We start from the raw sequence: 22,369 nt of genomic DNA on the forward strand, positions 1-22,369 counted from the left end.
CCGCCGAGTGACACTGAATGGCATTGCAGCATGTTTACAGATTAGTCATGGGTCAGCAGACCACATTGTGCACTCGTTACTTGGGACGAAACCTGGGTTCACTTCCACCAACTGGAAACGAAGAGAGCGAGCAAGGAAATGGCGCCATTCCCCATCACCAAAACCAAAGAAGTTTCGAACAGAACCATCAGCAGGGAAGGTTATGCTGACACTCTTTTGGGAAGAAAAAGGCATCATTTTCGAGCATTACGTGCCTAGAGGGACCACTGTCACCAGTGCATCATACACAGATCTCCTAAGAAATCATCTGCGGCCTGCAATCAAATCAAAGTGACATGGATTGCTGTCAGCAGGTGTCCTTTTGCAACACGACAATGCAAGGCCCCACACTGCCCGTACAACAGTTGCAACAATCACAGACCTGCATTTTGAGTGTCTTCCTCATCCACCATACTCATCAGGCCTTGCCCCAAGTGATTTCCATATGTTTGGACCACTCAGACGCAATGGGAGGAAAGAAGTTCCGTCCTGATGAAGAGGTACGCCATGCAGTGCATGAGTGGTTGTGCGGACTACCGAAAGAATTTTTTTCTAAAGGAATTTATGCACTTTGTAAGCACTGGAGGACTTGCATTGAGCATGGGGGAGATTATGTTGAAAAGTGATACAGCTTTGTACCACTTCAGCATAATGAATAATATTTAACAAAATATTTTAAGTTTTTCATTTGACTCGCCCTCGTATTATATGCTTGCTATTTTTCTTTCACTTGCTGGAACTCTCTTTCTCACATTTTTGTGCCTTCCTGTATTCTGCATATTGCTTTTTTGCCAGGAACCTTGTCAGCTGTTTTCAGAACTGTGATTGTAATGGTTTGTCATTCTTCAGTCAAATCTCTTGCACTTACAGCAGTTAATTTCTCATATAGTCTTGTCTGATTGAGACGCCTAATGCTTTCCATTTGCAGAAGGTGTCTCATGTTTCTTGACACATTTAGGATTGTTTTTCTGTCTCATTTGCCCCCATCTGGCCCAAATTTGGATTTTAAAGCACAACACAAAGTGATGTGACTAGGGGATCAAGAGACTTGTTAATCATGGATTTTGACGAATCGTAGGTTTAGTGCAGTGTGTCCTATTCTGAGTACCTGGCTAGTGGAACAGCCTCTAGTTACTGAAAAATTGATATTGAAATTTAATGCATAATGCCTAGATCTGTAGCATTATTAATGTCTCAACCAAGCGAGTGTAGCTCAGCAATTATTAGCCCTGTCAACAAAGACAAAAAAAATGTCAATTAGGAGAAAAAATTGTGTAGTCACAAATTTTTGTATAGTGCTAGGGAGAAGTTTAATCCACATCATACAAAAAATACTAACCAGTGGAGTGTGAGCGTGGCATAGAGGGCACATAAGGGTCACATGTTTAGGTTTTTCGGCAATATCTCGAAAACCGTGGCAGTGAGCAAAAATATTTCATAGTACTAAATTAAACTACATTAAATTTCATGCAAGAAATATTTCATTTTTTCTCTGTGGTTAATAGATTTTGCATTGCAAGGGGTGAAAAATAGTAGATTATTAAAAACTGTAATTTAATTGTATACAATTAATGTTCAGTGTTAGATAATGTGCATTAAGAATAAATAGTAAACATGTCTACCATATCTAAGTGCTGAAGAACAGAATTGCGGTATAAATTGTGTTGAGGGGGTGGAGGCTAGAAGTGTGAGGGAAGGTGCATCACTGGATTGTGGTTGCACTTCCCTCCTTCACAGGTCTGCAAATGAGGAGCAAGCACACACAGTTGTGTGTTCCATTTCTTACAGAATACATTACAGAATTGTCCTGCTTGCTATCACTAGCGGTGCTACAACAGAATTCTTGATACTACTTGTTATAGAAGCAACTGAAACACAAATTTGTAGAGCACCACTCACATGGAATCTTCCAAGTATGGGTGGAGAGGTGGAGGTGGCAGCGGTGGTGGTGGTGGTGGTGGTGGTGGTGGGGGGGGGGGGGGGGGGTGAAGGAACCATTTTCCACACAAAAATGAAAATGAGAACATGGATATTCTTGAATTGCAGTGCCAACTACAAAGAATCAGAACAAATGTTTAAGACAAAATGTACGTAGTTTTTTTTATATAGAATCTGATTCTGCAATATAAAATGGAGGAGGTTCCCATTTGAAATTTTGAAGTTGCCTCTCGCCCCACCCCCAGGGGGCTTGAGTGACAGGCTAATTTTAGCACCAGTAGATGTCCCCCTCGAAAATAATGAGCTTTGGATTCTACACATTTTTTCTTATGCAGCTTGTTTTTCGAGTTATTCTGGTTTATCAACTTAAAATTTACACCCTGTATAACCCAATAACCTAAGTAAACACTTGCTTACATTACTAATTTGGTTTCGTATTGTGAATTACAGAACTACTAAGTAATTAAATTTTACACAAGGTGTACAACTTTGCTTCCTCCGTTTGCTGATAGGTGGCGACAACAGCAAGTAGCGGTCAAAAGAAACAGATCACAGACATCAGGCAGTTAACTTGGACCTCGGTCAACATAACCTCATTCAAACATTAATTTATTTGTGTCTACATAATAACGTTGTTCTTGATTGAAAATGGCAGTTTACGAGCCTAATTCTCGTCATTTTATGAAGGTTTTACGGTTTTGTTTCAATATGAAGAAAATTGTGGCTGAGTCTCATCAAATGCCCTCAAGTATGTATGGTAAGGACGCTGTTAGTGAAAGAATGAGTCATGAGTGGTTTCAACACTTCAAGAATGGTGATTTAATGTCGTAGACCCACATAGTGGTGGAAGAGAGAATGTTTTCGAACATGCATAATTGGAGACATTGCTGAGTGAAGAATCGCATCAAACTCATCAAGAATTGGCACAATTAGTGGGAGTGACACAGCAAGCCATTTCAAAATGCCTCAAGGCTATGGGTATGATTCAGAAAGAAGATACTTGGGTCCCATGTGAGCTGAAACCAAGAGACATTGAACGGCGTTTGTGTGTTTGTGAACGGTTGCTTCAGAGGCAAAAACAGAAGGGATTTCTGTATTTCATTGTGACAAAGGACGAAAATTGGGTTCATTACGATAACCCTAAACACAAAAAATCATGGGGATATCCCGACCATGCTTCCATGTCGACGGCCAAACCGAGTATTCACAGCTCCAAGATCACGCTCTGGCATTTGGAGGGACCAGCTCGGCATCGTGTACTATGAGGTGTTAAAACCGAGTGAAACAATAACAGGTGCTCATTATTGAACACAATTAATGTGTTTGAGCAGAACATTACAAGACAAATGGCCACAATATAGCGAGAGGCACGATAAAGTGATTTTGCAGCACAACAACGCTCGACCCCACGTTGCAAAGAGGTCAAAATGTACTTGGAAATGTTAAAATGGGAAATCCTACCCCACCCCCATATTGTCCAAACATTGCTCCCTCTGACTATCACCTGTTTAGATCAGTGGAGCATGGCCTGGCTGACCAACACTTCCGATCTCATGAAGAAGTCACAAATCAGATTGATTCATGGATCGCTTCAGAAGATGAACAGTTTTTTACACACGGGATTTGTACACTGCCTGAAAGGTGGGAGAGAGTAGTGGCCAGCGATGTAAAATACTCTGAATGATACACGTGTAACCAATCTGTTTCATTAAAGCCTCAAATGTTGGGGAAAAAATGACTGAAGCAAAGTTGTACACCTTTTATTAACCAATAGTATAGTAAACTGACAGAGTGATAAGAGTTGTTACAGGTCTTTAACATTATAAAATGCGGTATACTTGGTATCTCTCTTGCTATCCAATTGTTTGTTAATGAAGAGTCCTGATTGCAATGAAACAAATCAATGATGCATTTTCCTATCAATGGATGGCTGCAATTTTAGTAAATACTTTGACACGAAGTTGTTCAAAATAATGTTGCAGAGCTCAAAATATGAAATTAGATACACCGGTTGTACCCAATGATGAACAGTTAATCGAGTGATCCAAATTAGCTTAGAAATTGTATGGAGAAAAAAAATATAAGAAAAATGAGCTGCTACATTTCAGTGTCCTTATTCCATTTTGATGTCCTATCCTGTTCATTGGTGTTCTGATGCATCAACTTTTTTGTTGATTGAGTTTTCAATAAAAATAATAAATGCACACAATAGTCACACTCTCCTGTGTAATAGTTTATTACACGGTTTTATCGTTCGCTAGTGTCATTCATTGGAGTGATAAATGTAGGGTTCTCCAGAGTGATGTCCAACACCACACAAGTCATCAGTGAAACCAAGTAAAATGAAAGAAAAGTCACGTTTCTTTATTGTTAGAATGCCACATGCCACACTGTCCATAAAACTTCTGCTTACTTAACAGATAAAAATATTAAATTAGTGTCTCTGTTAGTATTCAATCAATTTATCACCTGATGGCTTATCTTTGTTACATTAACTCAGACAGAAAATGTCCAGACTGGGGTTTTTGTCACCTGGATAGGCTGTGGAATCTTTTCAAAACATTTTCTGAGGTTCAAACATCAAAGAAAAAAGAGTGCATGCGAAAGTGTATAAATTTGAATAAAAAAATTTTGAGAAATGATAAAATGATTTGTACTGAAACACTTCCTTCCCATAATGCATCTGAGATATAAAAATCCTGAGCAAACCAATTGGAAAAAGGCTTAAGCTTCACTTTCAAAATATTTCGAATGTGTAAAAAAAATCACCATAATGTTACTATGTTGCATAAATTTCAATTTTATAACATTACATTTCTACTAAATCTGACATTAGTGTAATGTGATATTTTTAGTAGGAAGAAAAGTGCTAAAAAAAGAAGAAGAAAAAAATTTAATACTCGTCTTTGCTCGAAGACGGCTGTAGATTGGCATTGTGGTCTAGTAGGTTGCTGGCTTTCAACCTGTATGAATGAAACAACAGTTGTTCTGCTCAGATAACACATTATTCATTTTATGCAAATTCAAGGTGGAGGGGTCAGAAAGGAAAAGAAAGGGAAAGGAAGGAATTTTATGTGGCATCGGCGGTGACGAGTGGCAGCGTTTGCCGGACCGAGACTCAAACTCGGTATCTTTTGCTTACTAGGTGGCCGCATTAACCACTGTGCTGTGCAAACATGATGTTAATCACAATTGCGCCTACTGTCTCGTCTTATCACTTCACCAGAAACTGCAAGGAAACTGCAGAAGCTTAACACACAAAGCGAGATGGCGTGATTCACAGTGAACAAATCTAAAACGGAAGTAATGAACAAATATAAAACGGAAGTAATGACAAATGGATTAGAAACCCCAATATATATTGAAGGAACGGAACTAATGTATCCACACAACACATGCCTAGGCCAAATAATTTCTTTTAACAACAAAATGGAAAAAGAAATAAAACGTAGAGTTTCCTTAGCTCAGTAAGCTTTTTGGGCCTTAAAGTTCGTATTGCTAGACAGAACCTTGAACAGGGGGCTAAGAACGGAGGCACTTGAAAACGGTGTTTTTCCAGTGTTATTATATGGATATCAGATGTGGGCCCTCAAAGCCAAAGAGAGAAACACTCTACAGGTATGCAAAAGGAAAATGCAGAGGAAGATCCTCAGCATCTCACTGAAAGACAGAATATCGAACACTTCGATACACGAGATGTTGACAACATTAGACATAGTGTGACAGGCTACCGAGACCATATGGAAATGGAGTGGTCACATGGTGAGATGAGAGCTACACCACACACCACTAGCTACCACATAGGACCACTACATCGCCAAGACTCTCCCGGGAAGACGGAGACACAAATGGTCGGACGTATTTAGAAAATAAGCAGGAAGACAGTGGACCGGCATAGCCAGAAAGAGAGAGGAATGGAAAGAACTAGAACTACAACTGAGTGATCAAGTGTAATTCAATCTGTTGTGTGCATTAAGTGTGGTACCCTCTTACACAGACCAGCTCACCGCATGAGTTATTAAAAGCTGCTACCCCTACTTGTAGGAGGCCTTTGCCCTCAATGGGACAACACAGGCTATTTTCATTCATTCATTCATTCATTCATTCATTCATTCATTCATCTTGCCACAACTCCCGGCTGACCCACATTCCCACCGAGTGACACCTATCTTCGGTCCTCGTCCGTATCCTCTGTGCTCGCTACTCAGAGATACCTGCAGGAGGTCGAACTTCATTTTGTATACTCACTGGAGATGGTGTATTCGTGGCCCATCAAGTTGGACCAATTGTAAGAATGGCTCGTGTCTTCTTTGGGTCACATCTGAAAGGGCAGACACCACACGTTTGTGTAATACATTGCTCTCTGAGTGTTTTCCATAATTTCATCGTATTACTTCACAGAATTGTTTCCATTACAGTGCACGTATCAGAACATACAAAAGAACAATTTTGCTTTGGTTTCTCAATGTTTACTTGCACAGATACTAAAACACCTCCACCATGCAAAGTGTTTGCCAGAACTGTCACTGGAGCAACTGACGAATGAGTGGCATGCCTGAAATCAGTATAACAGTGGAGAGAGCTTAGGTTACTGTAGCACGTAGCTCTCCTGTTTATAACTGTGCTTGCGTGTTGGAACATTCTGAAAGAATAATCTTCCAGAATCTTTAAGAAATTTAAATAGAAGTTAGTTTTTTTTAATAGGTTTTCTGAAGTTAAAATTTAAGTAGACACAAAGGAATTACAGACGCTGGCTGTGAACGGGCATTGACTTCAAGTAATGGGGAAAGTTGAAAATTTGTGCTGGAATGGCATTCAGACCTGGGACTCCTACTTGCTATGTTGACATCAGGGTTGCCATAGGTTCTGGAAATCAGAGTAATCAGGGAATATCAAACACATCAGGGATATATTGGGGAAACTTAGAAAAGAGAAGAGAAAAAAAAAATGGAAAAATCGTGGACACAGGACTGCGGTGCTCCTCAGCAGGCCAGAGGCCACGGGCGATGGACTCCAGTAATTGCGGCTGTCTCACTGCAAGTACATTTGTTCTAGTACATTTTGGCACTTAAAAAGTGGTTTATATGTTAGAAAGTATTGACACTAAGAAGAAGAAAATCGTGGCAGTCACTGGAAGCTTGTAAGCTTTGTACTCACATATTTCGTGAAAGAAAAACCACACAATATCTGTAAAATAATAGATATAACACAGTGGATAATAACCAACAATGACGAACATAGTAGAACCAACATTTTATTGCTGCTCACCTACAGCGTTGGTTTACACAATTCTTACTTGCCTTGTACACTTATTTCAAAGGGCCTACTTTTTTTAGGTTATTTATGAAATCAGTGAAGGTACTTTAAACCTGTCTTGCGACTCCAAGGAAATGTGTATTTTTGTCACCAAAAGAGTTGCGTTTTATTGAAATAAAATGACATCAGTGGTCTTAATGAAACACACATACTATTTGGCTTGTTTTCTCCATCTAAAAACAGTTCATTACAAAAGATGCTGATGTTAGTACGTAAGATTTTTGCTCACAACAGGAAACACCATCTGCTTAAGTTTTTTTTAATTTTTTTTTTTAAATATAGTTTGCACTATTGTTCCTCGTACGATAGCTGCAAAGACAGACAGGTACATAATTAAGTAGCAAATAATAAAGTTTTTCGGAATTATTTCTCATTAAGTGTCCAAAAAAGACTACAGGTATTAATTGCTTTACTATCTTTTATTTTTTCTCTTTTAGAACTCTCGAATTAGAGTTCTGAAATAGTCCAAAACACAGATGGTATACTGTAGTCGTATTATAGACCTGCCCTACTTACTTCAACCTTACAAAATTGTTAAGGCCTATTGGCTTCTGTCTCAGGTTCTTCGGCTGACATTCGTCTGATGATTTTACTGATGTTTTGCCAGCACGAGTGGCTGTTCACCGACGGCAATGGAGGATGAAGCTTTGACAATGCCAGCGACTCATGCTGGCGAAATGTCAGTAAAATCGTCAGACGAATGTCGGCCGAAGAATCTGAGACAGAAGCTAATAGGCAGTTTGTTCTACCTTACAGTTCCAAAAATTAGTTTACTTTCGTAGATTACAGCTTACTGTTGTACGTTTAATAGTGTCTCAGATGTAAAATTTTTAAGCCCGTGTAAGACTAACTGAAATTAAATCTGACAGGCATCGTAAATGACCGCGGCAAGACGTACGGCATCTACGCGGTGTCCGTGTCCCGACGCTATGAGATAACGGGCCACGTCGACAAGTGGCACGTCTACCGCCGGTACTCGGACTTCCACGAGCTGCACTCCAAGATCAAGGACAAGGTGAGGCGGTGCTCGAGTGCTGTGGGCTCGATTACTCGGCTCCTGCGATCCCGTGGTTGTCGATTGTGTCAGAGTGTCGTGCCCACTTCGTGGACATTGACTTTCTCTTCAATTTGAGGACTGGTATGTTGCAGCTCTCCGTGCTGCTCAATCCTGTGTGAGCCTCTCCGTCTCTGAGTAACTACTGCAGCCTGCATCATTCTGGATCTGCTTACTGCAGCCAAGCTTTGGTCTTACTACAATTTTTACCCTCCACAGTTCCCTTCATTTCCAAATTCTCAATTCCTCAGTGTATCCCATCAACCGATGCCTTCTTCTAGTAAAGTTGGGCCATAAAGTTCTTTTTCTCACTGTTTCAATCCGGTGTGTACAGGGTCTGTCCCAAAAGTTCCCGGAATGATCTTTTTTAAATCATTTATTCAGTATCAGTGTACAGTCTTTCCAGAACTTTTCAAAGTATTCTCCCTCTGCTTGTATGCACCACTGCCAGTGCTTCACCCAATCCGTGAAGTCATCAGTGGGAATCTCTTTCAGCGCAGTTACGAAAGCTGCTTCTACTGCCTCCAGTGTCCCGTGCCAAGTTCCTTTTAGGGTTCTTTAGATCCTCGGGAACGAAAAGATTGAGGCTGTTTGGAAATCGGGGCAGTGTTGCCGTGTACATTTTGGCCACCAACACACTGTCTCTGTGTTGGTGGCCTAAATGTACGTGTGGTGTCGCTTGACGTGCCATCGTCATCCACTGACGGTTTGTTGTGAATATTTTTCAGACGTGTCAAACCCTGTTGCTAAACTATTTGAACACCTCACATTAAAACTCCTTGTTGACTATTCGTCCTTGTGGCACAAATTCACTGTCAACCACACCGTTTATGTCTGTAAACACAGTGAGCAGTGCCTCGATTCACAATTTGCTCAATCTTGATTTTTTTTTTTCCACGTTTGTGTGCTACTCGCCAATCTGACAGTTTGTTTTGGGATCCGAAATCCGTGTCTAGTCCCCTGTGTGATCACTCTGTCAAAAATTCTGGGTCTGTTTTCTAGCACTAATGCAGTTCCTGGTACGTAGACAAACTGCTCCTTCATTTCACAGGTCAGGACTTGCGGCACCATTTTCGTGTGGACTTTCCTCATTTGAAGATCCTCAGTTAAAGTGCAGTGAAAGATTGTTTCAGGTATTCCACGCTCCTCTACATTCGTCCGAACACTTAACCACCTGTCCACATCCACAACTTGATGCACTTTTTGCACCGACTCATCCGTCGAGATGTCGACAGGCGTCCCGAATGGTTGTCCTTATTGACAGACTCCTGACCTTTCCGGAACCTCTTTTCCCACATGAAAGTTTGGCTTTCATCGTCTCATCATTCATCATTGTAGCGTTTCTGAAGCATTTCCTCCCATTTCTGCTTCATTTTTCCCAGTTTCAAACAGATCTCAATTGCATAATGCTGCTCCAAAAACTGGTCCATTGTTTGAAGTGGTACAGTAGATACCTCTGTATGGAACACGACCGTGCCCCAACTGTTGCCTGCGGCAACTGACACTCGCCTCATTTCAAAGCTTAGTAGACCCCCCCCCCCCAGACTTCTCTGCCCAAAGCTCCACCCTGCCAGTGAGTGTTGGCAACCACCAAAAATCATTCGAGGAACTTCAGGGGACAGACACTGCACTCTCAAGTTATTTGATGTATCCATCCTACGGGTAACGGAGAAAATATGGGAACATGAAAAACACAGCACATTACTGTACTTAACACGGCATTTGAAAACCATTAGCATTCTCATAATGGATAGATAATGTAATGTCCTGCTCGTAATCATTGATAGTTTTGTTCCTGCCTACTGTCAGCTGGTACTCTTTAAACTTCAGAGTTCCAAGCATCTAATTCTCCTGGTACCTCCAGTTCTTTTTCTCCCCAAATAGCTACGTCATCAGCTAAGACTAAAGCATTGAGATCACCATTTCCTATCTCATCAATTTCATTTACAATCATGTCGATAAGTGGAGTAAAAAATAATGGCGAGATGCACTTCCCTGTTACCCTCCTCTCTCTGTCCGAAAGCAGCCTGACATGCCATTACACACTTGCACACAACTTTTGCAACCTCAATATAGCGTTCAATATAGAGTTTGGAGCCATTAGTTCTTCTAAAAATTTAAACTATATACTGTATTAACAATAACCTGACACTACATTACTTGGCACTATTTACGCTTCTGCTATCTGAGCTTATTGGAGTAAGTTAGTAAAGAAGCCACTACTTTGAAAAATTCTGCTGTCTCCTCGAGTTTTACTTTGTAGCTGCCGTTTAAATGCTATTAGTTGTTTAATATTTACCTGATAATACTGTCATTTTTCAACGAAGATACACGGTCCAGATATGTTAATAGTACCACCACCTACGTATGACGACCATGTGCAATAAGGCTAACAGGCTGCAGGTGGCTGCACTCACTGTGGAGAGGATCTAAAACGTGTCGGAGCAGACACAGAAAACAGTGGAGTTGTCATCATGTCGAAACGGAGCGATTTATACGCTGTCGAAACGTGCACGATTGTCGGCTTTCGGACTGAGGGTGGAAGCGTTTCCAAAGTGGCTAAGTTTGTAAACGATGGCAAAGTGGCGCTACCCGAAACCTGTGCCGAGGTAGCTGTGCTGCACCGTGGACTGTAGACGACAGGGGTGAACTGTGGCTGTAGAGAAGGAACTTGCACCCCTTCTTGCAGCGGTGTACCGTAGTCTCTAGAAGAGCGTAGCGTTCCAATGGATTGGAAAGGGGCACAGGTCATCCCCGTTTTCAGGAAGGGACGTCGAACAGATATCCAGAACTATAGACCTATATCTCTAACGTCGATCAGTTGTAGAATTTTGGAACACGTATTATGTTCGAGTATAAAGACTTTTCTGGAGACTAGAAATCTACTCTGTAGGAATCAGCACGGGTTTCGAAAAAGACCGTCGTGTAAAACCCAGCTCGCGCTTTTCGTGCACGAGACTCAGGGGCCCATAGACACGGGTTCACAGGTAGATGCGGTGTTCCTTGACTTCCGCAAGGCTTTCGATACAGTTCCCCACAGTCGTTTAATGAACAAAGTAAGAGCATATGGACTATCAGACCAATTGTGTGATTGGATTGAAGAGTTCCTAGATAACAGAACGCAGCATGTTATTCTCAATGCAGAGAAGTCTTCCGAAGTAAGTGAGATTTCAGGTGTGCCACAGGGGAGTGTCGTAGGACCGTTGCTATTCACGATATACATAAATGACCTTGTGGATGACATCGGAAGTTCACTGAGGCTTTTTGCAGATGATGCTGTGGTGTATCGAGAGGTTGTAACAATGGAAAATTGTACTGAAATGCAGGAGGATCTGCAGCGAATTGACGCATGGTGCAGAGAATGGCAATTGAATCTGAATGTAGAGAAGTGTAATGTGCTGTGAATACACAGAAAGAAAGATCCCTTATCTTTTAGCTACAATATAGCAGGTCAGCAACTGGAAGCAGTTAATTCCATAAATTATCTGAGAGTACGCATTAGGAGTGATTTAAATTGAAATCATCATATTAAGCTGATCGTCTGTAAAGCAGATGCCAGACTGAGATTCGTTGGAAGAATCCTAAGGAAATGCAATCCATAAACAAAGGAAGTAGGTTACAGTACGCTTGTTTGCCCACTGCTCAAATACTGGTCAACAGTGTGGGATCTGTGCCAGATAGGGTTGATAGAAGAGATAGAGAAGATCCAACAGAGAGCAGCGCACTTCGTTACGGGATCATTTAGTAATCGCGAAAGCATTACGGAGATGATAGATAAACTCCAGTGGAAGACTCTGCAGGAGAGATGCTCAGTAGCTCGGTACGGGCTTTTGTTGAAGTTTCGAGAACATACCTTCACCGAGGAGTCGAGCAGTATATTGCTCCCTCCTACGTATATCTCGTGAAGAGACCGTGAGGATAAAATCAGAGAGATTAGACCCCACACCGAAGCATACCGACAATCCTCCTTTCCACGAACAATACGAGACGGGAATAGAAGGGAGAACCGATAGAGGTACTCAAGGTACCCTCTGCCACACACCGTCAGGTGGGTTGCAGAGTATGGAGAGTAGATGTAGATGTGGATGGGATGTGTACGGGCGAATGGAGGTGCAACTGTGGAGCGACAGACCGCCAACACGAACAGAGGGCTTATGACAGTGCCTCCTCGAGGACCATCCGTCCTCAGCTCATGGTCCAGTGGCTAGAACTGCTGCCTCCGGATCAAGGGGTCCCGGGTTCATTCCTGGCCGGGTTGAGGATTTTCTCTGCCTGGGGACTGGGTGTTTGTGTTGGCCTCATCATTTCGTCATCACCATTCGTGACAGTGGTTAGGCCAGGCTGTGTACAAAAATTGGGCTGCGTAAAAATCGGCACTTTGTACGGGTGCCGATGACCCCCACTGTCGAGCGTCCTACAAACCGATCGTCATCGTCAATGAGGACCGTTTGGCATCTAACAACCCTACCACAACAGAGGTCAAAAATTAATTATGATTGTAGTGCTGCTCACGCTACTAAATATTGCATTTTTGGGCAGCAACAACGTTATATTATGTGGCAGGTGTCATAAGAGCAAAGTTAATAAAGTCATTTCATGAAATAATGGATAAACTAGGCACTCATCTTTTCGTGTTTCCCACGCTGGTCCCGTTGTGAACTCCTGGCTCGATCGTCCAAAATCTAGGTGGTGGTGATTCCGAGCTAGGATGCAAAGAGGCCTAGGTGCTATTCTGCGATATTCAAAAGTTTTATAGATGTGTTTCGTAAACCATTCTTGAAGATTAATCTTTTGGAAGTTAGCTCAATGGTGATGTAAAACAAGCAATCAGCACTCCGAATTTAAGTTACACTTCTTTTTTATTGCTTTTGTTGCAATATCACATAACTCACAAAACATCATTTCACAATATAAAACATACTTGAAAATATCTTCCTCACTGTTAAAGTTCACATTTTATAAACTGACTACAATTTGTGTCTTTTCAACATGACGACCAAGACTTGACCTCTAATAACCGCTTACGCGCCCAAAAAATTAGAGTTACAAGTACGTCAAAGATCATAGTGACAAAAGAAAGGATTCACATAAGACTAAATCATTGCAATATAAATATATTGATGTATCAAAGTACCTCTACATTAATGAAATCAAATCTGAATGTTGTCTCAGAAATATGTTAACTACTTTACAGAAACACAGTAGAATATTGCCGGTATCGAGAGGTTGAGGTGAGGTGCCGTAATGGTTATGTAGTTCAAGTACCATTACAGGCAGACATGGCTATGTGTGGGGCACAGCAGCAGACGCCCGTTTCACGCACCCTTGCCGACTCCATTCGTCGGCACCGAGGGCCGGAATCGGCACACCGGTATTGCAACCGAATGCCCACCGAGCGACAACAGGTGGCCTCTCTGGACGAATCGCCTCTTATTCTCCGTCGGGGAGATGACTGTCGTGTACAGTGCGAAATGTCTGTTATAATTGTCGGAAGGGTCTGGGCTGGAGGAGGGAGAGTTGTGGTCTGGGAAACATTTTTGTGGCATTCCCCGGGTGATGTCGTCATTACGGAAGGCACAGCGGATCGACACGAGTATCGGTCCATCCTTTGGGACCACGTTCACCCCTTCGCGCAGTCAGTTTATCCTCAACACGGTGACGTCGACTGGCAGGACGGTGAGACGTGTCGCACAGCTCGCAGTGTACGTGCGTGGTTGGGATAGTGCTGCGATAAGTTCACTGCCCTCCCCCGACCAGCAAACTTCGTGGATTTAAATCCGGTCGGTAACCTGTGGGAGCACCTCGATCGGGCTGTTTGCACCGTGGAGCCTCGATCGGGAAATGTGGGGCAGCTGGCCACGGCACTGGAGTCGACACGGCTCCACGTCCCTGTCGGTACTTCTGGAACCTCATTGACTCTCTTTGTGCACGTCTCACGGTAGTCCACACTGCGAAAGGTGTTATTCCAGGGTGTATACGACCTGGGACAACCGGGAGAATTTTTTAGAATTCTGGGATCTTTTTGTTTGGTTTTAGTTTTCAGTTAATTTTTTTTTGTAATTTTGACTGGTAAGAAATAATAATCTAACAAAGGATATTACTGCATCCCGCTACTGCAGAATAATACTGCATCAATAAAACATGAATGAGGGAAAAAAATAAAATAAAGGAAATGTGCCATGTACACAACAACACAGTGCTCATACAAGCGTCTACCAGTAGAAAAATGTGTCAAAAGCTTTAGGAAGACTACGCAATGCTTCATAACAACGAATTGCCTCCGATGAGCGTGATGTCAAAGTAAATTTCCTTTTACGCATGATGAAGAAAGTGCGAGAATGTGCGATGAATTTCTTAAATTGCTGAGCATTTGACTCTCATTTAAAAATCAAGTATTTGAGGACGATCATATAGAAAAAGTTTCGAGCCCAGAAGATCAGACATTTATGTCGGTATTAAAACTTTTACTGGCACATTTGTGTGATGTGTTCTATAGTGTAACACTCACAAAAAAAGATCAACATTGTATGTGAAAGTTTAGCTTCTCTTGCAGCTTATTATTCGTAGAGACCAATATTATATGTGAAAGCTCTGCTTTTCTTGTAGCAACACTATGCATATTAATATACACCATTAACTTTTCATATTTGTGTGCACGCGCTACTTAACAGTGATAATGCTATTGGCTGACTACATCACGTGTCCTAAGCTCTGAATATCCACTATATCGGCTGGTGAAATCACGTGACGTGAGCTATGACTGGTTTGCAAAGGCCCATCGCAATCTCAATTTCAATGCTTTGGAAAGTAATATGCGGTGTTTTGTGGAATTCGAATTTATACTTTCGTAATACAAAAATATACAGCGTAAATGGTCTTTTTTCTGAGTTTAGTTTTCAAAAGGGCTCAGAAATAAATAAATGTATAAAACCACAACCATTCAAAGGATTGATAAGTTTTACAGTTCTGAGGAATAGTATACTGTCACTTCACATGGAAAAAGTGTATTTTCACCCAGGAGAGAGTGTATTTTTAACCGGGAAATCCTGGAATTTTTATTCCTTGTCCTTGTATACACCCTGTATTCAGAATTCTGACAGGTGCTCACATTAATGTGACTGGACAGTATATTTTCTTTACATCTATAAATGCAGAGTCCTCTAAGAATGTGCAGACGCACTACCTCTTGTTGTCGGTAACGACTGTGGATTTTTACCCCGATTCCTTTCTTTTTCCATCCTGAACATTCCCAGTAGATTCAAATCTGGCCTTCGACCTGTCAACAGTGAAAATCGGTGTGAGATGTGGACCAGAACATAGATTATGTGACGGCTTCAAAATCACTGGGACTTTAGTGTGTTACAACATACAATGCCATAACAGTTCACTAGGTGTCCTTTTCTTTGCGAACTTTGATAGATGTGCACATCAAACACTGACATTACTGTGGTTATTCTCATAAAATTTTCCTACAATAAATAATTGTTCATCCAATGCCAGTGATTCTGTATTGCTTCTTCTGCTTATAAGCTCAGGCTGGTTTTGGAAATTGTTTACTATCCATTCCTTGTATGCACTCATACCAAGTGTTACTGTATTTGGTTATTCTAGGTTCAATATCTCTAGTTTTGGTTCTAGTTGGATTGTGTCATTTTTTACGTGGTTAACTCTTGAGTAGCCTTTTACTCATTTGTTGTTCTTAGAAATTTCATTTGTGCACTTTTTGCAGGTAATTAGCATTCATTCCCACAAAAAAATACTGCAAGGGCCATAGTTAAAAAAATTCTCGTTTTTTGTGTGGTTTGTAAACACATTATAAATGGTGCCACATATATTTCAAATCTAGCAAATTTTAAGTCTATATCTTTATTGCTGTTTGCTGTCCCAAATAATTATTTTTGATTGGACCATATCTCTGCCCTAGAGAGCCATTACTTCTGTCTTGATTTTAAAAATCTCAGCGTTGTATTGTTCACAGAGCTATTTCAGCAGAACAGTGCACATTGTAAGTCATCGTCTGCATGAACTAAAATAATTAATATGCTGTCTTTTGACATTTTAATACCTTTTTGTATGTGTTGCTTCCAGTTTAGAATACTAATCTTAAAAAGAGTGGATGATATTGGTTGCACGTGTTGTACTCCTTCATTTATAAAAATTTCTTTGGTTCTTGTTTCATCTGTATTTATTAAAATGTTTAATCCTTTGTATGTACCCCGTACTGCCTTTATTAATTTCCTAGCATATCCATTGCTGTCCACTATAGCCCAGATTTTGTATTTGTTCACTTTGTTAAATACTGTGTGCATATGCAGGTCATATTCTTGTCTTTTCTGTGTTAGCTGTTGCCGAGCAAATACATTGTCTGTGATTGATCATCTTTTTCTAAATGCGGTTTGTTCTTCACCCGTGAGTATTTCCAAAATTGTTAACTGTACTAATTATGATTTTTGTATATGCCTCTACAATTTTTAGAGTCACCTTGGTTGAACAGAGATATTACTTCTGCTGTTTCTGGTGAATGAGGTGTTTTACTTTTGTGTTGGCTTTGATTGAATATGTATAACAAGTGTCCTTTGTAATATGAGGCCTCCAAATTTTTTTAATAGATCTAAATTTATCTTCATGATGCCATTTCTTAAAAATTGTTTAACTTAAAATTAATTTTTTGATCTCACAATGGAACCCGATGGATAATCCCCTTAAAAAGCAGTTTTTTTTTTAATGAATCTTCAGAGATTGTTAAGTGTAAGTGATTTGTGAGTTAACAACAGTTGTCGTTAGTGGAGTGTGCAGTGTAGCAGTCATGTCATTGTAAGGTCACTGTGTGAAATTTTGATGGTAGCAAACATAAAAAAAAAAAATCTGTTCAAATTCCAGTACAAATGTTAATCACAGATATTTAATCATATTTTTTTACTAAAAATAACATACTATTATTGGTAGTATGCAAATAATTTAAAGCTTGGTAAAGTCATATACAAAATGCAGTTAGTGTTAAAAAAAAAAATATCTACGTGGACAAAATTATTTAAGCTCTAGAAATAAACAAGCATTTTATTTTCTATTTGACATTTTGCATTTTAGCACCCAAGTTTAATCTGTTGTGAATAGTGGCATTTTGTTGCAATTAAAAGGTAAAGTCTGCAGCGCAAGTTGGTGACTGGGCTACTGGTATGTCTCCAGGGACCTCAAAGTTTTTATTTCTTCTCCATGGATTTTAATACCCACTCTGAATTTTTCTTTTGTTTCCTTCACTGCTTGCTCAATATACAGATTGAATAACATCGGAGAGAGGCTACAACCCTGTCTCACTCCCTTCCCAACCACTGCATCCCTTTCATGCCCCTCGACTCTTATAACTGCCATCTGGTTTCTGTACAAATTGTAAATAGCTTTTTGCTTCCTGTATTTTACCCCTGCCACCTTCAGAATTTGAAAGAGAGTATTCCAGTCAGCATTATCGAAAGCTTTCTCTAAGTCTACAAATGTGAGAAACCTAGGTTTGCCTTTCCTTAATCTTTCTTCTAAGACAAGTCGTAAGGTCAGTATTGCCTCACGTGTTTCAACATTTCTACGGAATCCAAACTGATCTTCGCCGAGGTCGGTTTCTACCAGTTTTTCCATTCGTCTGTAAAGAATTCGCATTAGTGTTTTCCAGCTGTGACTTACTACACTGATAGTTCGGTAATTTTCACATCTGTCAACACCCGCTTTCTTTGGGATTGGAATTATTATATTCTTCTTGAAGTCTGAGGGTATTTCGCCTGTCACATCTTGCTCACCAGATGGTAGAGTTTTGTCAGGGCTGGCTCTCCCAAGGCCGTCAGTAGTTCTAATGGAATGTTGTCTACTCCTGGGGCCTTGTTTCGACTCGGGTCTTTCAGTGCTCTGTCAAACTCTTCACGCAGTATCATATCTCCCATTTCATCTTCATCTACATGCTCTCCCATTTCCATAATATTGTCTTCAAGTACATCGCCCTTGTATAGACCCTCTATATACTCCTTCCATCTTTCTGCTTTCCCTTCTTTGCTTAGAACTGGGATTCCATCTGAGCTCTTGATATTCATACAAGTGGTTCTCTTTTCTCCAAAGGTCTCTTTAATTTTCCTGTAGGCAGTATCTCTCTTACCCCTAGTGAGGTAAGCCTCTACATCCTTACATTTGTCCTCTAGCCATCCCTGCTTAGCCATTTTGAACTTCCTGTCGATCTCATTTTTGAGACATTTGTATTACTTTTTGCCTGCTTTATTTACTTCATTTTTATATTTTCTCCTTTCATCAATTAAATTCAGTAGTTCTTCTGTTACCCAAGGATTTCTATTAGCCCTCGTCTTCTTACCTACTTGATTGTCTGCTGCCTTCACTACTTCATCCCTCAAAGCTACCCATTCTTCTTCTACTGTATTTCTTTCCCCCATTCCTGTCAATTGTTCCCTTATGCTCTCCCTGGAACTCTGTACAACCTCTGGTTTAGTCGGTTTATCCAGGTCCCATCTCCTTAACTCCCACCTTTTTGCAGTTTCTTCAGTTTTAATCTACAGTTCATAACCAATAAATTGTGGCCAGAGTCCCCATCTGCCCCTGGAAATGTCTTATAATTTAAAAGCTGGTTCCTAAATCTCCGTCTTACCATTATATAATCTATCTGATACATTCTAGTATCTCCAGGCTTCTTCCATGTATACAACCTTCTTTCATGATTCTTGAACCAAGTGTTAGCTACATTAATTTGTGCTCTGTGCAAAATGCTACCAGGCGGCTTCGTCTTTCATTTCTTACACCCAATCCATATTCACCTACTATGTTTCCTTCTCTCCCTTTTCCTACTCTCGCATTCCAGTCACCCATGACTATTAAATTTTCGTCTCCCTTCACTACCTGAATAATTTCTTTTATCTCATCGTACATTTCATCAATTTCTTCATCATCTGCAGAGCTAGTTGGCATATAAACTTGTACTAATGTAGTAGGCGTGGGCTTCGTGTCTATCTTGGCCACAATAGCACAAACATAGTGCTTTAGGAAATTGATATCAGTCTCCTAGTTTCCAGCCTTCTAAGGATGAAGAAATTTGTAGGTGCCCAGTCTTTCAGATACTCACGTCAGGCTGTTCTCATATCTGGGATGTCGGTTACACAACTTACACTGATAAATCTCCTATACATTAGTCGAGTGATTTATGTGCACATGGAATTTGACAGTAATGCTGCGATTTCAAACTGTCATCAGTACGGGGACCTGGGCAAGTTGACGTTCCCCGGGAAGAAGACGTTCCACAACATGGAGCGTGCCGTGCTGGAGAAGAGGATGAAGATGCTCAACGACTACCTGCAAATCGTGATGCAGCCCGGCGTGGTGGGCTCGCACCCGCAGCTGCGCGACCTGCTGGCTGCCTTCCTCGAGCAGGGGGACTATGGCGGGGGTGGCAGCGGAGGTGGTGGGGGCAGCTCCGGCCTGGGGGTGGCGCAGGTCTCCCATGCGGTGAGTGAGTGCTGTGGCTCTGCTCTGCTCTGGCTGCCGACTCCCCGTGTCGTCGGCTCGAAGTGGCTTGCTCTACGTTTTTATTCTTGTCTGACCCACACGTCTCTCCTCTTCGAGGAAGTAACTTATAGTTCCGAAAGTGAGGGTAGTGTGATTACTTTTCCTTTTACGTGAGTTTGTCAATAGTACTAAACATTCCACCTTCAATAGGTAAGTACTAACCAGGGATCAAAAAGTCAGCATAAATTTGAAAACTGAATAAATCATGGAATAATGTAGATAGAGAGGTACAAATTGACACACATCCTTGGAATGACATGGGGTTTTATTAGAACCAAAAAGATACAAAAGATCCAAAAATGTCCGACAGATGGTGCTTCATCTGATCAGAATAGCAATAATTAGCATAACAAAATAAGACAAAGCAAAGATGATGTTCTTTACAGGAAATGCTCAATATGTCCACCATCTGTAAAGCATGTCCTGAGTTATGGTGAGGTATTCGCGCCGAATGTCGTCTTTCGGCATCCCTAGAGATGTCGGTCGATCACGATACACTTGCGACTTCAGGTAACCCCAAAGCTAATAATTGCACAGACTGAGGTCTGGGGACCCGTGAGGCCAATCGTGACGAAAGTGGCGGCTGAGCACACGATTATCACCAAACGATGCACACAAGAGATCTTTCATGCGTCTAGCAATATGGGGTGGAGCGCCATCCTGCATAAACATCGAACGTTCCAGCAGGTGTTTATCAGCCAGGCTGGGGATCATGCGATTCTGTAACATATCGGCGTACCTCTCACCCGTCGCAGTAGCAGTTACAAAACCAGCCCAAGTTCTGCAGTTGTGGTCGTTGACAGACCCTCGTAGCGTGAAATGAGCTTCGTCTGTCCACAAGCCGTTACTCAACCAATCGTCATCTTCCACCATCTTTTGAAACGCCCACAACGCAAATGCCCTTGGCTTCACTAAATTGCCAGGTAACAGTTCATGATGCCGAAGGATTTTGTACAGATAGCATCGGAGGGTACGCCTCAGTGCCAACCAAACAGTAGTGTGTGAGCGCTAACTTCCCTGTGCGTAGACGAACCCGCTTCAGTCTCCATTTCTTCCTGAACTGTCAGCAGCATTACGCCTTGTGCTCGGTCGGCCACTACGGGGTCTTTCGTGTAAACAACGCGTGGCTTCGAACTTCAAAATCATTCTCGCCACAGCTGCATTTGTCAACGGGTGTTTACCCGTTCGAATCCCCTTCCTACGGCAATAAGATCGTAATGCTGAAGTAGCACATTCCCCATTTTGCTGCCCAGCGCCATCTGTCAGACATTTTATGAACCTTGTTCTTTATCTTGCTCCCCCCCCCCCCCCCCCCCCCCTTCTATAAAACCCCATGTCATTACAAGCATGTGTGTCAATTTTTACCTCTGTATCTACATTATTCTGTGGCTTATTAAGTTTTCAAATTTATACTGACTTTTTGATCACCCGGTACATTAATACATACTTAACCCCTTAGTGTAAAACCTGAGTTATATTGTTTTTATTATTTTGACAGCTGTTGTAGCCTGGCTGTCGCTCTTCAGTTGAGGTGGTAGCCACTAGATATCGTCTTTTCTGTGTGCAGCTTTGGATATTCAATGATGACATGCACACTTTTGGCCTCTCTCCTACATTGTTGGTTAGGCAATGCTTTCACAAAAAGATTAGTATAGTGATCCCCAGTTTGACATTGAATTTAATCTAAGCCGCACCTGAAAAATGAAACTCAAAATCAAGGAAAAAAAATTTTCCCGAATCTAAGCCGCACCTGAAATTTGAGACTCGAAATTCAAGGGGAGAGAAAAGTTGTAGACCGCACCTCCAAATCGAAACAAAGTTGGTCCATAGTAACGTGAGACACAATTTAGGTCGAATGGATGAAGATACAGCTACAGTAGTTTGGTTCGAGTCGTAAGCTTAGCAGTTAAGCTTTACCAAGTAGCTATTGCTATGTGCCAGGCGCTCCATTCGTATTTATACAGGTACCCTTATTTTTTCCACCTGCTTCATCTGGTTTGAATCGATTGCTTATTTTGCTTTGATCGATAAGTGCCATTCTCTTTGTTACAGGTGTTAAACGTCACTCAAAGCTGAAAATGCGTTATTGTACTGTGTCAGGCATTGTTTGTCGCATTCTGATAATGAGTGTTTACGACCTGTTGCCGCTCGCGGCACGAATTGCTTTTGTGCGGGCTACCGCCGCTTACAATAAAAAAAAAGAGAGGAATTTTCTCATTTGCAAAACAATGACAAATGGGTACTATTTGTTGTTACTTACACTGCAGCAGTCGTTACTTACAATGCGATGCAGTGTTCGAAACTCGGGGCAGAGAAAAAAAAGCTCGTGTTCTAGGTTTGTTTTTTTTTTTTTTAATTTATTTACTGAAGCAGAGGTTTTCCCACCAGTATTTATCTTTGTGCCTGGAAAGCATTCCTTTGTAGCACTACATACAGTATAACCTCGTTAGTGCGAACTCACATAAGACGAACTCA

At 41.2% G+C, this 22,369-nt stretch overlaps 1 protein-coding gene across 2 annotated transcripts in view; it reads left to right on the top strand.

The window, feature by feature from the left end:
* The window catches only part of LOC124720147 (sorting nexin-13-like), a 411,803-nt gene that overhangs the window by 298,971 nt on the left and 90,463 nt on the right, over positions 1-22,369 (top strand). For both annotated transcript variants that reach the window (XM_047245452.1, XM_047245453.1), the window contains 2 exons: positions 8,163-8,308; positions 19,583-19,834. In XM_047245452.1, coding sequence (XP_047101408.1) covers positions 8,163-8,308; positions 19,583-19,834 — 398 coding nt within the window. The remainder of the gene's footprint in view (positions 1-8,162; positions 8,309-19,582; positions 19,835-22,369) is intronic.

Source organism: Schistocerca piceifrons, chromosome 11 (genome assembly GCF_021461385.2).
Source record: "Schistocerca piceifrons isolate TAMUIC-IGC-003096 chromosome 11, iqSchPice1.1, whole genome shotgun sequence".
Classification (NCBI taxonomy): domain Eukaryota; kingdom Metazoa; phylum Arthropoda; class Insecta; order Orthoptera; family Acrididae; genus Schistocerca; species Schistocerca piceifrons.